At 49.1% G+C, this 17,830-nt stretch overlaps 2 protein-coding genes across 2 annotated transcripts; one reads left to right on the top strand and one right to left on the bottom strand.

Annotated features, from left to right (window-relative positions):
* The first annotated feature begins 4,172 nt into the window (after positions 1-4,172).
* Positions 4,173-7,616, top strand: C8H6orf136 (chromosome 8 C6orf136 homolog). Its single transcript, XM_053473067.1, has 6 exons — positions 4,173-4,376; positions 4,946-5,431; positions 5,743-5,831; positions 6,178-6,378; positions 6,459-6,528; positions 7,026-7,616. Exons 1-6 carry the CDS (start codon positions 4,245-4,247, stop codon positions 7,155-7,157), a joined length of 1,110 nt encoding a protein of 369 aa, XP_053329042.1. The 5' UTR covers positions 4,173-4,244; the 3' UTR covers positions 7,158-7,616.
* Positions 7,617-8,442: 826 nt separating this feature from the next.
* Positions 8,443-17,619, bottom strand: ABCF1 (ATP binding cassette subfamily F member 1). Its single transcript, XM_053472668.1, has 28 exons — positions 17,393-17,619; positions 16,792-16,838; positions 15,813-15,899; positions 15,433-15,580; positions 15,052-15,086; positions 14,781-14,891; positions 14,576-14,635; positions 14,454-14,498; positions 14,223-14,282; positions 13,801-13,896; positions 13,353-13,415; positions 13,178-13,276; positions 12,966-13,088; positions 12,697-12,797; positions 12,530-12,615; positions 11,963-12,102; positions 11,731-11,879; positions 11,490-11,573; positions 11,279-11,403; positions 10,989-11,101; positions 10,691-10,862; positions 10,497-10,571; positions 10,306-10,376; positions 10,186-10,218; positions 9,938-10,106; positions 9,490-9,554; positions 9,148-9,220; positions 8,443-8,791 (listed from the first exon to the last, which is right to left on the bottom strand). Exons 1-28 carry the CDS (start codon positions 17,442-17,444, stop codon positions 8,625-8,627), a joined length of 2,649 nt encoding a protein of 882 aa, XP_053328643.1. The 5' UTR covers positions 17,445-17,619; the 3' UTR covers positions 8,443-8,624.
* Between the last annotated feature and the right edge of the window lie 211 nt (positions 17,620-17,830).

Raw genomic sequence — 17,830 nt, 5'->3', positions numbered from 1 at the left:
ATATATATATATATATATATTTGGGCTACTGAAAGTTAGGGGAGGTGGGGGTTAATTTAGGGGCAGTTATGGTTAGTGGGGTGTTTAGGGTTAATTTAGGGGCAGATATGGTTAATTGGGTGTTTAGGGTTAATTTAGGGGCAGTTATGTTAATAGGGTGTTTAGGGTTAATTTAGGAGCAGCTGTGGTTAATGGGGTGTTTGGGGTTAATTTGAGGCAGTTGTGGTTAATGGTGTGTTTAGGGTTAATTTAGGGGATGCTGTGGTTGATGGGGTCTTTAGGGTTAATTTAGGGGATGCTGTGGTTAAGGGGGGTGTTAAGGGTTAATTTAGGGGCAGTTATGGTTAATGGGGAGTTTAGGGTTAATTTAGGGGAATCTAAATCCTGGGGGCAGTGAAGTGACATATCTGGGGGTATAAGGCATATACAGTATATAAGGCATATGTGGGGAGGGCAATGTGGCATGTCTGGGGAGGACGGAGTGGTGTATCAGGGTGTATAAGGCATATCTGGGGGTAGAGTGGCATATCTGGGGGTAGAGAAGTGGCATGTCTGGGAGGCAGGGTGGCATGTCTGGGGAGGATGGAGTGGGGTATCAGGGGATATAAGGCGTATCAGGCACAGTGGCAGATGTGGGAGGCAGCGTGGAGTGGCAGATGTGGGAGGCAGCGTGGAGTGGCAGATGTGGGAGGCGGAGTGGCAGATGTGGGAGGCAGCGTGGCGTGGCATATGTGGGGGGGCAGGGTGGCATGTCTGGGGAGGATGGAGTGGTGTTTCAGGGGGTATAAGGCGTATCAGGCACAGTGGCATGTGGGGGGTAGAGTGGAGTGGCAGATGTGGGAGGCAGCGTGGAGTGGCAGATGTGGGAGGCAGCGTGGAGTGGCAGATGTGGGAGGCAGCGTGGTGTGGTATATGTGGGAGGCAGCGTGGAGTGGCAGATGTGGGAGGCAGCGTGGCAGATGTGGGAGGCAGCGTGGAGTGGCATATGTGGGAGGCAGCGTGGAGTGGCATATGTGGGAGGCAGCGTGGCATATGTGGGGGGGCAGCATGACATGTCTGGGAGGCAGCGTAGCAAGCCTGGGCTCAAATGTGCATATATTGGGGGGCTGGTTGGGAAATAAAGACAAGAAATGTATTATCAAAGTTTTTTTATTCTGCTGTTTGTATTTAACATCATTTGTTTAGTAAATTATTTTAAATAAATGAAAAATTTACATTCATTTTTTTATCCGATTAATCGATTAATCGAAAAAATAATCGGCCAACTAATCGATTATTAAAATAATCGTTAGTTGCAGCCCTAAATTTTTTTATCAAGTCGATCATTTAAGAAAAAAAATTGAATCTTGTGTCGGCCGTTCTGTTAAAACAGACAGAAGCGAATGACGTGTTCCTAACGACTAATGGGTTAGCAAGAGAATGAATGAATTGAGAATGAATGAATGAATGAATGAATGGAAGCACACCTGGGATTTTTGCCCCAAACTCAGAGTCTCAGGGGTAGATTCTCAGGATCGCACAGTCTGGAGCTGCCTTCTTCCTATACTGCCCCTCTGTGATCATATATATGACTTCCAATCGGTGCTTTTGCTCCCAGTATGTTATGGTTGATATCCCTGCTTGAACACAGGTGACTCAATTAAGTGTATCTTTAAATAATGACAAGTCCGGGTTTTCATGAGGGCTACTAAAGGGTTAATATTTTAGGAGTCTCGGGCAGATCATTTAGAAAGTCCCCAGATATGTTTAGAATTCAAAGTAAGCAGAAAAGGTTTAGAGAAATTAGAGGATCTTTAACCCTGGCTGCCTTAAGGATGGTAAATTATTCCATATATACCAACTTTACTGTTTTATTCACCAAATAAACGATACAATGGTGTTTACAGATAAAAAATAAGCAATATACATATCGGAAAGCCGCCATATACCATGGGGCAGAAACCTTAACTGTCTGTCCTGTTAAGAGAATTTCAGGACTGGAAATGAATTATATGCACTAATAGCGCCATTTTATGCCACAGATCTCAGCCTCTCCGGGGTAACCTTTCACACTAAGAATCTAAGAATGTACTTTTGGAAACATATATCCCTGTATATTCCTCATATTACATATTATATACTCTCCGGCCATATAACTAATCCCGTCCTTATAACCCGTTATATCCCTGTATATTCCTCATATTACATATTATATACTCTCCCTCCGTATAACTAATCCCGTCCTTATAACCCGTTATATCCTGTATATTCCTCATATTATATATTATATACTCTCCCTCCGTATAACTAATCCCGTCCTTATAACCCGTTATATCCCTGTATATTCCTCATATTATATATTATATACTCTCTGGCCGTATAACTAATCCCGTCCTTATAACCCGTTATATCCCTGTATATTCCTCATATTATATATTATATACTCTCCGGCCGTATAACTAATCCCGTCCTTATAACCCGTTATATCCCTGTATATTCCTCATATTATATATTATATACTCTCCCCCCCGTATAACTAATCCCGTCCTTATAACCCGTTATATCCCTGTATATTCCTCATATTATATATTATATACTCTCCCCCGTATAACTAATCCCGTCCTTATAACCCGTTATATCCCTGTATATTCCTCATATTATATATTATATACTCTCCGGCCGTATAACTAATCCCGTCCTTATAACCCGTTATATCCTGTATATTCCTCATATTATATATTATACACTCTCCCCCCCGTATAACTAATCCCGTCCTTATAACCCGTTATATCCCTGTATATTCCTCATATTATATATTATATACTCTCCGGCCGTATAACTAATCCCGTCCTTATAACCCGTTATATCCTGTATATTCCTCATATTACATATTATATACTCTCCGGCCGTATAACTAATCCCGTCCTTATAACCCGTTATATCCTGTATATTCCTCATATTATATATTATATACTCTCCGGCCGTATAACTAATCCCGTCCTTATAACCCGTTATATCCTGTATATTCCTCATATTATATTTTATATACTCTGCAGCAGTATCATTAATCTCGTCCTTATAACCAGTTATATTCCTGTATATCCCTCATATTATATACACGCTAGTCCGTATACTCTCCAACCCACATATAAAGACATCTATCTATTGGATCTGATAGCACAGTCGTTGTGGGTAGTAGATTCCAGTTTTGTTCTTTGAGCAGCCCTTTTACTGAACAGGTCATCAGAGCAGCCGGTATTGTCCCCTATGTATTTTTATAATGACATCATATCCCCTCTAGAAAAAATGTTTTGTTTCACAAAAATGAAAACTACAGCAGTCAAATAATGAGGGTTTAATAATGTGATAAACATGTTCCAACCTATTAGAAATGGCGCTGCGTTTATTACTCATACAATAAATCACATTCCCGGGGAATAACCGGGGAAGGCCTGCGTCCTATTATTCTACCGGCCCACGGCAAGTAAAAGAGTGAAACGTTTAATTCTCCGGGACTAATAGCGACAGAGCGTCCCTGCTTCTGGCAGGCAGGGTCCGCAGGCCGTTGCCTGGACTCCATCTAAAGTCATTCCGCCCCAATCTGAACGTCGGAGTACTTCCTGCTGTCACAATGTGATATTATAACACATGGAGACCCAGTGACCCCGCCAGCTGCTGTCCCTCCACAGGGCAATGTGTGAGGTAGAGCCATCTTCCTCTAAAAACTACCACTATGGTGCATCTGCCCCTATTGCCCTCCCCAGGATGTAAAGGCGCCCATCCCGCGTCCGTCCTCTCCCTGTCCTTCCCTCCGCATGTCATTGAAGGACATGTGCGCTTTTCCTTATTCAGGAACCTCATCCATACCTCACTTCCGGCTGCCTGCAAAGCTCAGCCAATAGAAAGCTGGCCTCTGTTCATGGAGTGGTGGAACGCAAATGTAGGAAGTGAGGATGTCGCGCGCTCCCTATTGGTCTCGTCCGTTTTAAGGCGGGCCTTATTTATACACACTAATCATTGGATAGCCGGGTCGGGCCTTTGCTTTTTGATTGGTCGCTTGGCTTATTCAGGACGTGGTTTCGGCGTTCACGCGCAGGGAAGGCGTGGTCGGTCTCTCCGCTAGTGTTCTTCTATTGGTTCACAGATTTGCCTGATTAACTTTCCTATTGGCTTCAATCTGTGCCTCCTATTGGGGGGCGTGCCTTTCCGTGCAGTCCGGCAGCCGTTACCGGCTCTTTCCGTTGCGTGACGTAACTGGAGAGTGGATGGCGCTGTGTGTGCGGAGGCTCCGAGGGGCACCAGGACTGGGAAGCCGATGGAGGAACGGGGTCCGCGGTGCAGGGGGAGCGGCCGGGAGACCCCGGGAGGGTAGCAGGGCAAGTGAGGGATGGAAGAAGGTATGTAGGTATTTCAATTTCCTTATAGAGACAGGGTGCGAGGTGCCGGCAGTCCCCTATAGAGACAGGGTGCGAGGTGCCGGCAGTCCCCTATAGAGACAGGGTGCGAGGTGCCGGCAGTCCCCCATAGAGACAGGGTGCGAGGTGCCGGCAGTCCCTTATAGAGACAGTATACGCGGTACTTCTATTAACCTATAGAGAGGGTGAGATTCTATAGAGTATATACTCTGGTAGAAATAGGGGTTGGTGAAGAGGGTATTATAGATGCCCATAGGGACTGGGTGTTTACTGTCTGAGGTGTAAGTTGAGCTGGTTATATACTATCCACACCTATAGGATCTGTATGCACTGCACCTATAGAGAAAGGGTAGCGTGTGCAACAATAGATGGGGATGGAGTTTCTGATGTCATTAGTAATCTCATGTATGATGTCAGAGGTTGTATATAGTATACAGCTATAGGCTACCACCAACAATATGTCTCCATAACCCTTCTAAGCATGTCATGTATTGCTCTGTAATGTCCTGCTAGGCGTTAACGTGTACATGTGTGCATACGTGTCTTGCCAGCTCCGTGATGTCACCTGGTCCCCGGAACTGAGCGTCTGTCAGCGGATCCCTGTACCTCAGAGGCGTCCATTCCCTCCAAAAGCCTCCAGTGCACTCCCCCCCGGCAAGCCGAGGATACCGTACCCGCTGGGTGCCGGATCTAAAGCCCTGCGCGGCCTCCACGACGTTTTAGAACAGAATAAGGGGCACCTGCTGCCCCCTGAGGAGCCGTCTCCCCCTCGGCCCTTCCCCCATCCCGCGTACCCGCTGGGGGGAGAGTACCGGCATCTGAGCAGCGCCCAACTAGACTGTTTCCGGAGTCTCTTTGAACCGGGGGTTTGCCGGACACCGTACCACCAGGCTGCGGCGCCCCCTGCTCCCGGGAGACCGGATGGAGTGTTAGCTTTTCAGCTCAGTGAGAAAGTGCGAGCGAGTCCATCGCCAGGAGGGAGCCCACCGGACATGGAGCAGCACCTGGCGCTGATGCACGCCAAGCTTCGGGAAGATGTGAGTCGCGCATCCTCGTCACTTACCCTACAGGAAGTCCACCCGTTAAAGGGACGCGCCGGCCGTCCTACGCATTCTAGTGTCCCCTGTGAATTAACCCTTTCTTCCTTGGAGGTTGAAAGTAAGCTCTTTGGCCAATAAATCTCATGTGCGGTAAATGTGCCTCCAGCCGCTCCATGTAAGGTTTCCTGGGGTCGTGGGGTCTAAAGAGACCCCCGCGTGATCTCCCCCTGGGGGAAGCTGTGGGGTCGGCTGCTGTCTCTTGAGTCCCGGACGTCCCCAACGCCTTTTACTTCTCGTTTGTCTTCCAGCTGCCGAAGTTCCTGCTGCGGAATCTGGATTATTCCGTGTACCGGAAGGACGTGGAGTTTGTTAGCAGCGTGCTGCACATACGCACCCGGTGAGGAGCGCTCTCTCTCTCTCTCTCTCCCTCTCTCTCCCTCTCTCTCCCTCTCTCTCCCTCTCTCTCCCTCTCTCTCCCTCTCTCTCCCTCTCTCTCCCTCTCTCTCCCTCTCTCTCCCTCTCTCTCCCTCTCTCTCCCTCTCTCTCCCTCTCTCTCCCTCTCTCTCCCTCTCTCTCCCTCTCTCTCCCTCTCTCTCCCTCTCTCTCCCTCTCTCTCCCTCTCTCTCCCTCTCTCTCCCTCTCTCTCTCCCTCTCACTCTCTCCCTCCCTCTCTCTCTCTCTCTGCTACGATCTTCTGTCACTTTGTGGCCGGGGTCTCATTATGTACCGTTGATGTCTCGCAGGGGTCTCGTTCTCTACCAGCTGCTGCTGTCTCTTTCCCGGTTGCTGTTCTTGTCTTATTTCTCCAACACGAGGGTCTCTGTCCTAAAGCTGACGACTCACCCCGAGACGTGCAGCATCCAGGCCCGCTGGTCCGTCTCCGGCCTCCCCATGCACTCGCTCTTCTTCTATGTCTTCCGGTCTGACAAGTCTGAGTTGTACAGGTGAGCTGACGCTCTGTAGAGGGCACTCTGTGGCATAAAGTCGCTTTGTGATTGGTTAACGTGGTCATGTGCTCTTCCAGGACGTATGATGCTCACTCCACCTTTTACCTGGCTTCTGATGGTCTGATATGTCTACATAAACTGGAGCGGGTGAGTGGAGTGACCGGCACGGCCCTCCTACATAGTATTGTAGCCGCATAGAGACACTAGAGGGCTGTTAATGCTGCTGCACATGGTAGGGGTTACTATCAGGAAGCTGCTGCTGATTCTCAGGTGACCATAAAGCCTTTAGAAAGCCTACAAGGCATCATGGGAAAGTAACAGCCCCATGTACAAGCTGTCCCTGCCCCATGTGGGCACAGCGAGGCCGGGAGGCTGCCGCGGAGGGATAGAGCGAGGCCGGGAGGCTGCCGCGGAGAGATAGAGCGAGGCCGGGAGGCTGCCGCGGAGGGATAGAGCGAGGCCGGGAGGCTGCCGCGGAGGGATAGAGCGAGGCCGGGAGGCTGCCGCGGAGGGATAGAGCGAGGCCGGGAGGCTGCCGCGGAGGGATAGAGCGAGGCCGGCAGGCTGCCGCGGAGGGATAGAGTGAGGCCGGCCTGACTCTTTGCTTCTTTCCTCACGTGTGTCTCTTTCTGTCTCGTGTGCAGGTGATGCCATCTGAGCCGCTCGCCGTTCCCAAGAAGACCATTCTCGCTGCTGCCCTCATAGCTCTGGGTCTAGGAGAGGACCGGCCTGCCCTGAATCTCCTGTTTTCCTGTAAAATACCCCACAAACTCTGATATCCGTCACGTCTGCCCGCTCCCCTCGCATGCTGCTGCCCCCCGGAAAAATATACGATAAGGAGAGACGGACTGGCGGGGGAAGCGCTGTTCACATTAAAACGAAACGTTTCACGTGTTGAATGTAACGATCAGCAGGGCCCCGTTCTCCATATTAATAGCCGTCTTATCAACCTGCCTCTTCCGAGCTGGCGTACAACTCCCACAACCCTCTGCCAGCCATCTGGGTATTTTAATTGGCTGGAGCTCTGAAATTCCCCCACATTGTGGCTTTCTGGGGGGGGGGCAGCCTCATTGGTCATCTGCGTGCATGCACTGCGGGAGGCTGGTTACCCCGCGCGCTTCTGTGTCTCCCGTTGATGATCCGCACTGCGTCGTCTGCCTGCGCGACCGTTCGGAATGGCCTGTGGATGTGTAACATATACTGTACATAATTAAATTATAACAAAGTGCTCCGACCCCACGCCTCGTCTGTTCAGCCGCAGCTGGGAATAAATATAAACGCTAGTCTAGCCGATCTGTCTCGTTACATTTCCCCACTGGATAGGAGCCCGATGTGGTTTCTGTCCCGCCAACATTCCAGCTAAAATATTACATGTGTGTATACGAGCGGGATCTATATTCACAAACAGAGGAAATCTGTCATATAAAACTAAAAAATATTCTTTATTATAAAAACTACATTCTTCCATTAAAGGATACGCCGAGCAGCAAGTCTGTGGTTGTGAAACGCACCCGAGAGAAGAGATTATATTACGGATTATTTATTATATCTATCGTCCTGCCTCTCCATGTTTATGAGTCCCCTGTTAATGTATATATTATACATTCCTTTATATAAGCATTGCGCTAGTTTTGTTATTGCGAGGCGGATTTCCGTTTGTGAATACACGTCCCGCTCGTATACACACATGTAATATTTTAGTTATTGGATTTGCGCACATCCCTTTACACTACGTTATCTGAATGCTCTCGTTACTCGGCCTATCCCGGCTCCACGAGTTACTAGAATAAAAAGCGCAGCTCCTTTTGGTAAGGAAACCCCTTTAGTTTATGAAGACGCACCAGACCGTCAGAAGCCAGGTAACCCAACGGCTGCCCGGGACCCCAAGAAGCTTGGAGAGAAATTCTCAAGGATTAGGAAAGAGAGGCACTTCATTCATTCACCCTGCAGGGGGGGGCAGTCTGTTTTCGCTGTTGATTCCCCAAATAAGCCGCATCCGACAGGAATGTATAAAAACTTTATATAAAAACTAACTTAATATACAAACGCAGGACTCGGCGCTCAAAGCCAATATATAAATATTTATTTGTATCATTTGCATGAACAAGGCAGCAAAATGGGAATAAAAATAAGGGTAATTCCATCCCCAGGGTCCACCCTGCGGGACTCCCGTCCGGGGGTGAAACTGCCCTCTGTTAGTCGTGGCAACCGCTCCACTCTCTCGCCCTCAGTCACCGAACCCCTCATTCCCGGGGCTTTCCGACGATGACCTCGCCGAGGCTCTCCAAGACCTCCCTCTTATAATCGTCAAAGTCGCCCTCGATCTGATTCACGCTCTGGTCTTCCACGACCCACAGCTGGCAGTTTGTCTCCGTGATGAGCCGGGCGTCATGGCTGACCGTGATCACCGCTGGGGAGGAGGGAGAGAAACGCGTTAGGGAGACAGCGAGCGGAATGGGGCGCAGAGGCCGGAGAGGATAAAAGCAGCAGCACAGGGTGGCCATGACCACAAGCTGCGGCTAGAGGAACCACACACCCCATGGTGACGTTACCAATAAGTGAGGGTAGGTGCAAGTGGCACCTGAAGCATTCTAGGTGTTGTAACAGGACAGGCTTGTGAGGCAGATTGCTCAGAAAGGTATATCCCGGCAGCAAGAAGACATGCGCGCTCTCTATAGCCAGCCTCAAGTGAGATATTGGGTTTCCTGTGACCCACAGAAGCAAATAACCCCCGGAGCGCGGGCTAAGGTGAGAGAATGAACTCACCTCCTTTATATTCATTCACAGCCTCTGCCAGAGCATCAATGGACTCAATGTCCAGGTTATTCGTAGGTTCATCCTGCAGAGAAAGAAGACTCGGTGAAACCAGGGTGACAGGCGGGGTGTCACTGGTGTATAACGGGCACTGCCGGCCAGCAGCTCTACAAATGCTGAGGGAAAACAAAGCCCCCGGTGAGCAGCAAATATCTGGGAGGAGACTGATCCTCAACATCTGGAGAGCCGCTCACCGGCTGCCGGCAGGTTAAACTCGTCTATTACCGGAGTCCGTCACAGGAGGGAAGCCGGAGAGAGGTCACGGAAAAAGGGGAACACGCATTGAGAACTCACCAGAATTAGGACATCTGGTTCCCGACAGCACAACTCGGCAAACACCACCCTGGCTTTCTGCCCTCCTGCAAACCAGAACAGAGTGTGAGTAACCCCCGCCGGTCACCGGATAATTATAGGAAGCACTCGGATGCGAGAATTCCCTTCACTTCCTACTCATTTTATGCAAAAACCTCCCACCGATCTGAAAACAAACTCCAAATAATACATTCATTCGCGAGACTTCACGGGGAATCCAGGCGATATTCTACTCGTTATATCCGGTTTACTCACTGTATGGCGCTGCGAAATATGACGGCGCTATATAAATGGATATATAATATTCCTATGGGTGAAGCAGAGCGCCTCCAGTGGCCAAATTGCATATTACAAGGGAAGCATTAAAGTGACGCGACACCCGCACTGAGAACGCTGGTCACGGAGCGCGCCGCGGGAGGAATAACCGCACCTGACAGTTTGCAGATCTGGATGGTGTGGGCATGGCTCTCCAGACCGAACCTTCCCAGACACTTGCGGGCATCCTGATAGGGCAGGTTGAAGTTGCGCTGTAAATATTCCGTCGCCGTTTCCTCCATGTTCAGCTGATCTGCGTACTGCTGGTTAAAGAAGCCTATTTTCTGTTGGAGGTAATAAATAAATATTAATCCAGAGAGATGCAGACAGGATACCACCCCCGCTGTGCTCCCGCGCACTCACCAGTCTGTGGTTCTTACGCATTTCACCTTTCGTCTGTTTAGAAAGAGAAATAATTGTTACACTAGCGGAGAAACGCAGCGCAGGCAGCAGTCGCGCCGTCTACACGCGCTGAATACTTACTGGCGTTAATCTCCCCGTCAGCAGCAGCAGCAGAGTACTTTTCCCAACTCCGTTAGGGCCAACGATACAGACTGCAGGAAAAAAAGAGGCAGCTGAGTACAAAACCCTGGCGTTTCCCTGAATCCAAGCCAGGATCCCCACTAGCCAGCCCTTATACCGCTCCCACCGGTAATCCCCCCCCTTTATCTCACCTCTGGAGTCCATGTCTATGCCAAAGTCCAAGTTCTTGAACAGTAACTTCTGCCCCGAGTAACCAAAGTCAACCCCTGAGGACAAAAACGAGAAACGAGCCATTCAGTTCTCTGTAGGAATTCTCTGCGCGACAGAAGCGGAACGGCAGAGAGAAAGAACCTTTTCTATAAAAGTATACGCCGGGTCTCCTCACCGTGTAAGCCAAGAATAGGGGGGCTGAGAGGAGGAGGGTTGGGGAAGGTGAACTTCACGGTGTATTCCTTCGGCCTCCGTAATAACTCGGCCTGCTCGTTGGACTCCTCATCCGCGTTCTTCTTCCGACACTTCTGCTGTTTTCGGGTTAAAGCTTCTTTAGTCTGCTTCTCCTGCGAGACGGGGAAATCTGACGGTTAGCCGGGAAGGACCATGATGCGAGACACCGGGTCTCCGCCAGAGAATGGAGAGTCTCTTCACACAGGGGGATCGACCGTATATTTAAAAAAGGTCCTCACCGCTTGCTTGGCCGACTTCCCACCAGCTTTCAATTCCTTGAGCTTCTTCTCCTGCTTGTCGTACTGCTTCTGCAGTTCCTTCTGTTTCTGCTGGTACATCTTCTTAAACGTCACTGCCGGGAAGATACAAGAAACAAGGTTATTTCAGCCGCTGAACTTAGACTACCCTTCCAACCAACCAGGAGGCACTTATGGAGGGCACCTTCTTCGTTCCTTAGGTTCGCATCCCCTACGACTAAAAGGTATCACCCGTGTGTGTTAAATAACACGCGGGACCCCCGCGTACTCACTGTAATTGCCTCTGTAATAAAACAGCTTCTGTATATCGAGGTGCATGATGTCCGTACAGACTTCGTCTAGAAAGCCCTGGTCGTGGGATACTATGAGGAGCGTCTTCTTCCAGCCCTGGAGGTAACTGAAAGAAGGAATAAAGCGAGTGTTTATAGAGGGTCTGCAGAGACCGGGTCTCGTTAACCAAGCTCCTCCGTCCCAGACATTTACTTGTTGAGCCAGATGACAGCGTTGAGGTCCAAGTGGTTGGTCGGTTCATCCAACATTAGAAGAGTTGGCTCCATGAACAGAGCCCTGCAGGAGAGTACGGAGACACCAAGCATTAGTACACAGAGCAGAGCTATAAAATACACAAAAACATTTCACAAGTCGCAGGAATAAATAAAATGTATAAAACGTTTGACATTAAAGATCCAAGTCTGCTGGAGAAGTGATGTTTACGATCCGTTACCTTGCCAGAGAGACTCTCATCCTCCAGCCTCCGCTGAACCGCCGCGTCTCTCTGTCTTGCATCTCTGGGTTGAAACCAAGACCGGCCAAGATCCTACGAGCCTTTGCTTCTGCCGAGGCAGCTCCGGTGGCTCGCAGTTCTTCATACACCTGACAGACGGAGGGGGAGAGAAGGGTGAGACCTCGGTCCTCTGCCGACATTCCTTATTCTCTGCGTGCATTCCCTCCCTCACCTTCTCCAGCCTTTCCGCTGCGCTGTCGTCTCCTTTCTCCAGCCGGGCCTGCAGTTTCTTCTCTTGCTCCAGAAGCTTCAAACGCTTGGTGTCGGCCTTGAGGACAGCCTGGACAGCCGGGGTGTCATCAGCAACCACCTCTGGGTGAAAACAAGAGAGAAAATCAATAGCTTTAAAGGCAACACAATCCAGATGTCGCACATACAGCCTCTGCGGGGCGTGGAGATTTATACACTCGAGCCAGGGAACTAAACACTAAAGGTAGGATGGAATGTCTTAGAACATCGTCCGGTGGGGCAGGAACGCTACGGCTGGAATGTTCTCCGTGCTTAGAACTCAGTGGATAAATACAATAAATAACATCAAGTGGAACTTTATCAAAGCGTAATTCATGTCTAAATATCTTAGAACATCTCCTTGTATTGGAAATTACGGACGAGGCAGGAAAGGCGTTCTATGAAGACAAGGAGATTGTTCTGGATTCACGTTACGTTATTTCCCATTACATTCCTCTTTCTATCTCCCCCTCCGTACGATCACAGTTCATTAAAAGAGCATTTTCCGCACCTTGTTCACACAGCAGGACATCGATGTTTGGGGGGATATTTAGAGCCTTGTTAGCGATGTGTTTTAGGAGGGTGGTCTTCCCTTTACTGGAAGGAGAAGAGAGAGGTGAACGGATGCGTTTAGCAGAGGGCATCATTAAAAAAAAAAGCCCAAGTTCAGAGACTCACCCGTTAGGACCAACCAAACCGTAGCGGCGCCCGGCCACGACATACAGATCGGCGTTAACAAACAGCTCCTTCCCGTGGGCAGAAATGCTGAACTTTTCAAGCTGGGCAGGAAAGAGGGGTGATGGGGAAAGCAGAAGGCAGACTTAACAAACGTTACAACTTTGCACCCCTCCACAACCCAAACCAGCCGCACATTATAGCAGAGCAAGCGCACCCCCCCTAACCGGGCTTGGCTCGGGGTCCGTCCTGCTTGGCTGAAAAAAAGTTACCTTGATATCCGAAGCGTTCTCCAGCATGGCCTGACGGGAGGACAGCTCTGCTTGCGACACCGAGAAGTCGTTCTCTGCGGCCGTGGCTTTCTTCATCGAGGCCACCTGCTTCTCGTAATCCATCTAACAGACAGACGTAAGACGGCTTTAGGATGCGACGATCCCACCAGAGACGATACGGCGACGCGTTTATCAGACACATCCCCCCTCACCTGCTTCTTCATTTTCTTCTTCTCTTTTTTGCTCAGATTGGCAAACGGATCCTCGGCCTCCTCCGCTTTATCGTTTCCCGCGTTCTCTTCATCGCCGGACTGTCAGAGAGGGCAGGAGTCAGACGGTCTTCTGCACCCACGTCCCCCATTGCCTCCCATATACCCCCTTACTTACCCCCTCCTCTCCAGATCCACCACTGGCAGAATCTTCAGCCACATCCAGGGCAACAAAGCGGTTCTGGGGGAAAAGAGTTAAGTAGCTGTAAGTAGGGGGTTATCTTTAGGGACACATTTGCCAGAATCACAGAAACTCCAGAAGATGGAATTTGTAACAGAAAAAGGCGCTTTTGTTTAGCACTTTTTTTGGCCCTTGGTCTCATCTTATCTTTAGTATAACCAATACGCCTATCCCAGGCACCTCTGCCACTTCTGCTGGTTTCCAGCCATGAATGAAGTCTACGCCGCAAATAAAATTTAGAGGAAACTAGTCCCATATGCGGCATTCATGAACATATAGCTTCGGTAACATAAAACTCATGGTTTTCAGGAGTCGCGTCTCCTGGTGATATTTTCCAGAATAAGGACCTTCTGGAGAAATGCCCTGCAGATTATGGGGCAGGTACCTGCGCAGGTTTGCCCTTCTTTTTCCCCTTTTGAGGTTTTTTCTTCTCCTCTTCTTCTTCCTCGGAGTCAGCTGAAGCGGCCTTAGGCACAGGTTTCTAAAATTAAAGCAAAAAAGTAAGAAAACGGCAGTGTCTGCGCTAGACAGAGAAATATCAAGCGACTGATTTAACCATTCACAGCGAGGAGCCAAGCGCGACAATCCTCTCAATACAGCAAGAACAGCCTCTATCGCAGTGAAACTCCTAGTCGGGAGAAAATACCCCCGTGTCGGATAGCGATATACCCCCTACTGTCTGATGGGGTATAGAGGAAGAGCGGTGGGGTTTGGAATCGGTTCCCTCACTTCTTCTCTGAGGGAGGGCACGGCTACTACTTCCGAGTCCCAAGCTCCAGGAATTACAAGGGAACATAAAGCACTCACTTTGCTCTTGTTCTTCTCTTTTGGAGCCTCTTCTTCAGTGGCTTTATTATCACCGGGAGGCTAAACGTAAAACACAGAGAGGTCAGACAATAAAATCAAATGGAAGCGCTCATACGCCTCGAACCTCGTAAGCCGGTTCATTTCACACCGGGGGGGGGGTGTTGGACACCGTGGGTTATCATGCTAGACTAAATTTCAGACCCGCACACAAGGTTCTGGGACCGAACTCACTTTGCTTTTGTTTTTTTCCTTTGGGGTCTCTTCTTCACTAGGGAGCTGAAAGAAGAAAAGGACTGTAATCGCTATCAAGACAGAGAAACAGAAAAAGACAAAGAGCGGGGGGGGCAGCTTACTTTTTCCTTGACTTTCTCATTTTTCTTCCCTTTTTTGTTTTGCTTCGTGTCCGGTTCCTCCTGTAAAACAAACACAATAAGTGAGCGCGAAAGAACCCTGTTCTCATAGAAGAATATCTTACAATGACATTTAATTTAACTCAAACGCGTGTCACAGATAACGCCCGACTTCCGTAAATTGGAACATCTCCTGTTTTCATTTTACCTTCAATTTCTTCCCTTTCTGTTTCTTTGATTTCTGCTCTTCCTCCTCATCCTCCTCCTCCTCTTCCTCCTCACTCTGGTCATCGCCAAGGGCAGCAAAGATATTTCTTGCCTAAGAGAACATTGAATCTATTAATGAATACTGTAGAATGTGTGAATAAAGCAGAATGTGTAAATATATAATATACACACACGTTATACAACGATCAGATCCGTTATACAGGCAGCCTTATGTACAAACACGTTACAGACTACACCAATGGTACACGTACCTGATTTTTACCACCTCTGCGGGCTGGCTGAGACACTGGAAGGAAAGAAAAAGAGGAATTATAACACAAGCCCAGCTGTCTGGGCCCAGCGGCCCTTCGAAGGATCCCTGGGGTGACTTGACACAGGCTACCGTGCGGATAAGTTATAGCCACCGAGAGGGGCGAGCCTTGGGCTCACACACAGCGACCTAAACCTGTAGGGCGCAGAGAGAAGCCTCTGCTTATTGGCTGCAGCGACACCAAGGGAATACGTAAGCTATTGGAAACGGCCAGTCTATTCACTAATAACGAAGACCGGCAGCTACTGAGATCTCTCTCTGTACACCTCTGAACGATAACTTTACGCCTTTCATATTGAAGCTCTTTTCCCGTGTACGCTACCTAACTCCTCCTCGTCCTCATCGTCGCTCGCTTGCACGGACAGCTTCTTCAGTTTCTCCGAGATCTCCTTGTCTTCATCGTCGTCATCGTCCCCGCCTCTGTGCTTCCGACGATCCTTTTTCTTTTTCTCTTTCTCCTTCTTCTTTTGCTGCCAAAGTAATGTTCGGGTTGTTGTTTAGATTACTGGGTATAAATATTGCGCTTAAAGTATCTTTGAACCGCAAGGAATCAAAATAGGACAAAAATAATTAAGCGTCCCCATTAGAACAGCCCAAGACTAACTCACAAGTTAAAACTATTACAAAAAAGATATTTATAATACCCAATTCCAGTAACGAGACGAATGAGCCCGTTCTGCACGCTGCTAGCCGTCCACTCACCTGCTGCTGTTGCTGCTCCTTCTCTCGCTCCTTGGCGGCCTCCTCCTCCTGCGCCTGCTTGCTATCGGCAGAGAGTTCCTCGAAAAACTGGCGTGACAGAAGCAGACGTTAGCGAAGGGCCACACCGTAGGCTTTGGGGTTCAGCCAAAGGCCGCATGGCGTCAGCGGCCCGGCCGAGGGGCAGTAAATCAATGATATGATGGCCTGCAGCTGGGATTAAGCGATGGGGCAGTTTAACGTTTCAGGATAAAGACAGATCTAGTTATACATTAACCCAGTTACAGGGAAATCATAAGGAGGGCGAGCTGCCAGGTTCATAAACTTCCCAGCGTCAGCAGGACATGACCACGTAATCACGATACAATCATGACATAGCAGTGACCTCCTCCTCCGCCGTCTGACCAGCAATCCCAGCAGCCCCTCCTGAGACCAAAGGATAGCGAAGGGGTTCCGTGTGCACGGTTAAAGGGTTAAAAGATCAGCAAACTTAGGTCTGTAGTCGTGGCTGCAGGGCTCCCTCAAAATCACCAAGCACACGGATTTGATGACACGGGAAGTGGACAAATCGTGCCTATCCTTGTGTTTATGTCATAGTGATGTCATTTTGGGAAGAGCCTTTTGAGGTTCTGAAAGCTTACGACATTTTTTTGCACGCCGGCCCAAAATGTAGGCACCTCCTTCCGCTTACGACTCCTCTCAGACCAATACAACGACGTCCATTTAGTGACATCATTACCTGGATGGGTCTGCCTTATAGGGCAATGAGTTCAAAAGTTTGATGTCATCGAAACCTTCCCAGCTTTAAACACATTTTCTAATGTCTTGTTTTTTATTGAATATAAAAATCTAGAGGAGAAAAATAATCAATACTTTATGTGTACATGCGATATATATATATATATATATATGTAGATGTATTTATGATCTCACTGCGCATGTGAAAAGCTTTATAGGAACAATAAAGTTTTCTCTGCATTACCGATTTCTTTCCTTTCTTGTCTTTTTTGCCCTTCTTCACCACTTTATCTGATGGGAAAAAAGAAAAATGCCAAGTTAGCACCACGAGGAACACGGACCGGGGTGGAGCTGGGGTGGAGCTGAGTCAGCGGCGGTGGGGAGGGCAGGCGTTGGATAGAGAGAGGCAAAAAAAGTAATAGAGAGAAGCGGCGGTGATTGTCCTCCGTCGCATGGATCACGGGTTAGGCGCAGGTGATCTGCACCCCCCCATCTCTCCCTGGTTACGTTACTTTTATTATTATAGCGCCAGCAGATTCCGTAGCGATGTCATGAGAGGGGATAATGAAAAGATAGACTGGGACAGAAGGAGAAGCAGCCCTGCCCCAAGAGCTTACACTCTAACGCCAAAATACCTCTCCTCAGGCTTTCCCCGTTCCCTACCCATCCTCCACTCAATAAGGCAGCTGGTACGGGAGGTAACCGGACATTATGAAGGAGGGAGATGCTTACTGCCCCCACAGAGCTTACACTCATTCACCCCCCATCCCATGAAATGCCCTGTAATCTGCCTGACCACAATTCTTTACCCATCTCCACCTTGCGTTCATCCCCTGCCCTCTCACCTGTCTCCTTCACTTTCTCCTCCTCATCCTCTATATCTTGCTTTCGCGGCATATTGCTGACAGACTAGTTGTTGTCAATTACGTCACGGTGGTCCAGTGATGTCAAGGCCCTTTGGTTCCCCTCACGTGGCGCGGGGAAGATACCGACCGGCGAACAGAGCCTCTTGGTAAACCAGCCCCCTCCCAGACCAGGCACTTAATTACACTTTGCGTAACATGCTGACTGGAGCAGCGAAATGAAAGAATAACGCTCATTGGCTAGTATCTGAGTGACGCCGTAATGCAGAGCCAAATACTGCGCCGCAATTGGCCAGCTGTCTGCCGGGATCGAGGCCTGAATTAAACACTTCCGTTTCAGCAGCCGACACTGAGGCGTGAAACGCACGATTGCGACTCAATTGGCTGAGTTCCAAATCTAACGCGAGGGGCGGAACAAAT

The sequence above is a fragment of the Spea bombifrons genome, chromosome 8 (assembly GCF_027358695.1).
Source record: "Spea bombifrons isolate aSpeBom1 chromosome 8, aSpeBom1.2.pri, whole genome shotgun sequence".
NCBI lineage: Eukaryota > Metazoa > Chordata > Amphibia > Anura > Pelobatidae > Spea > Spea bombifrons.
This window is presented reverse-complemented; position numbering and strand designations above follow the sequence as displayed.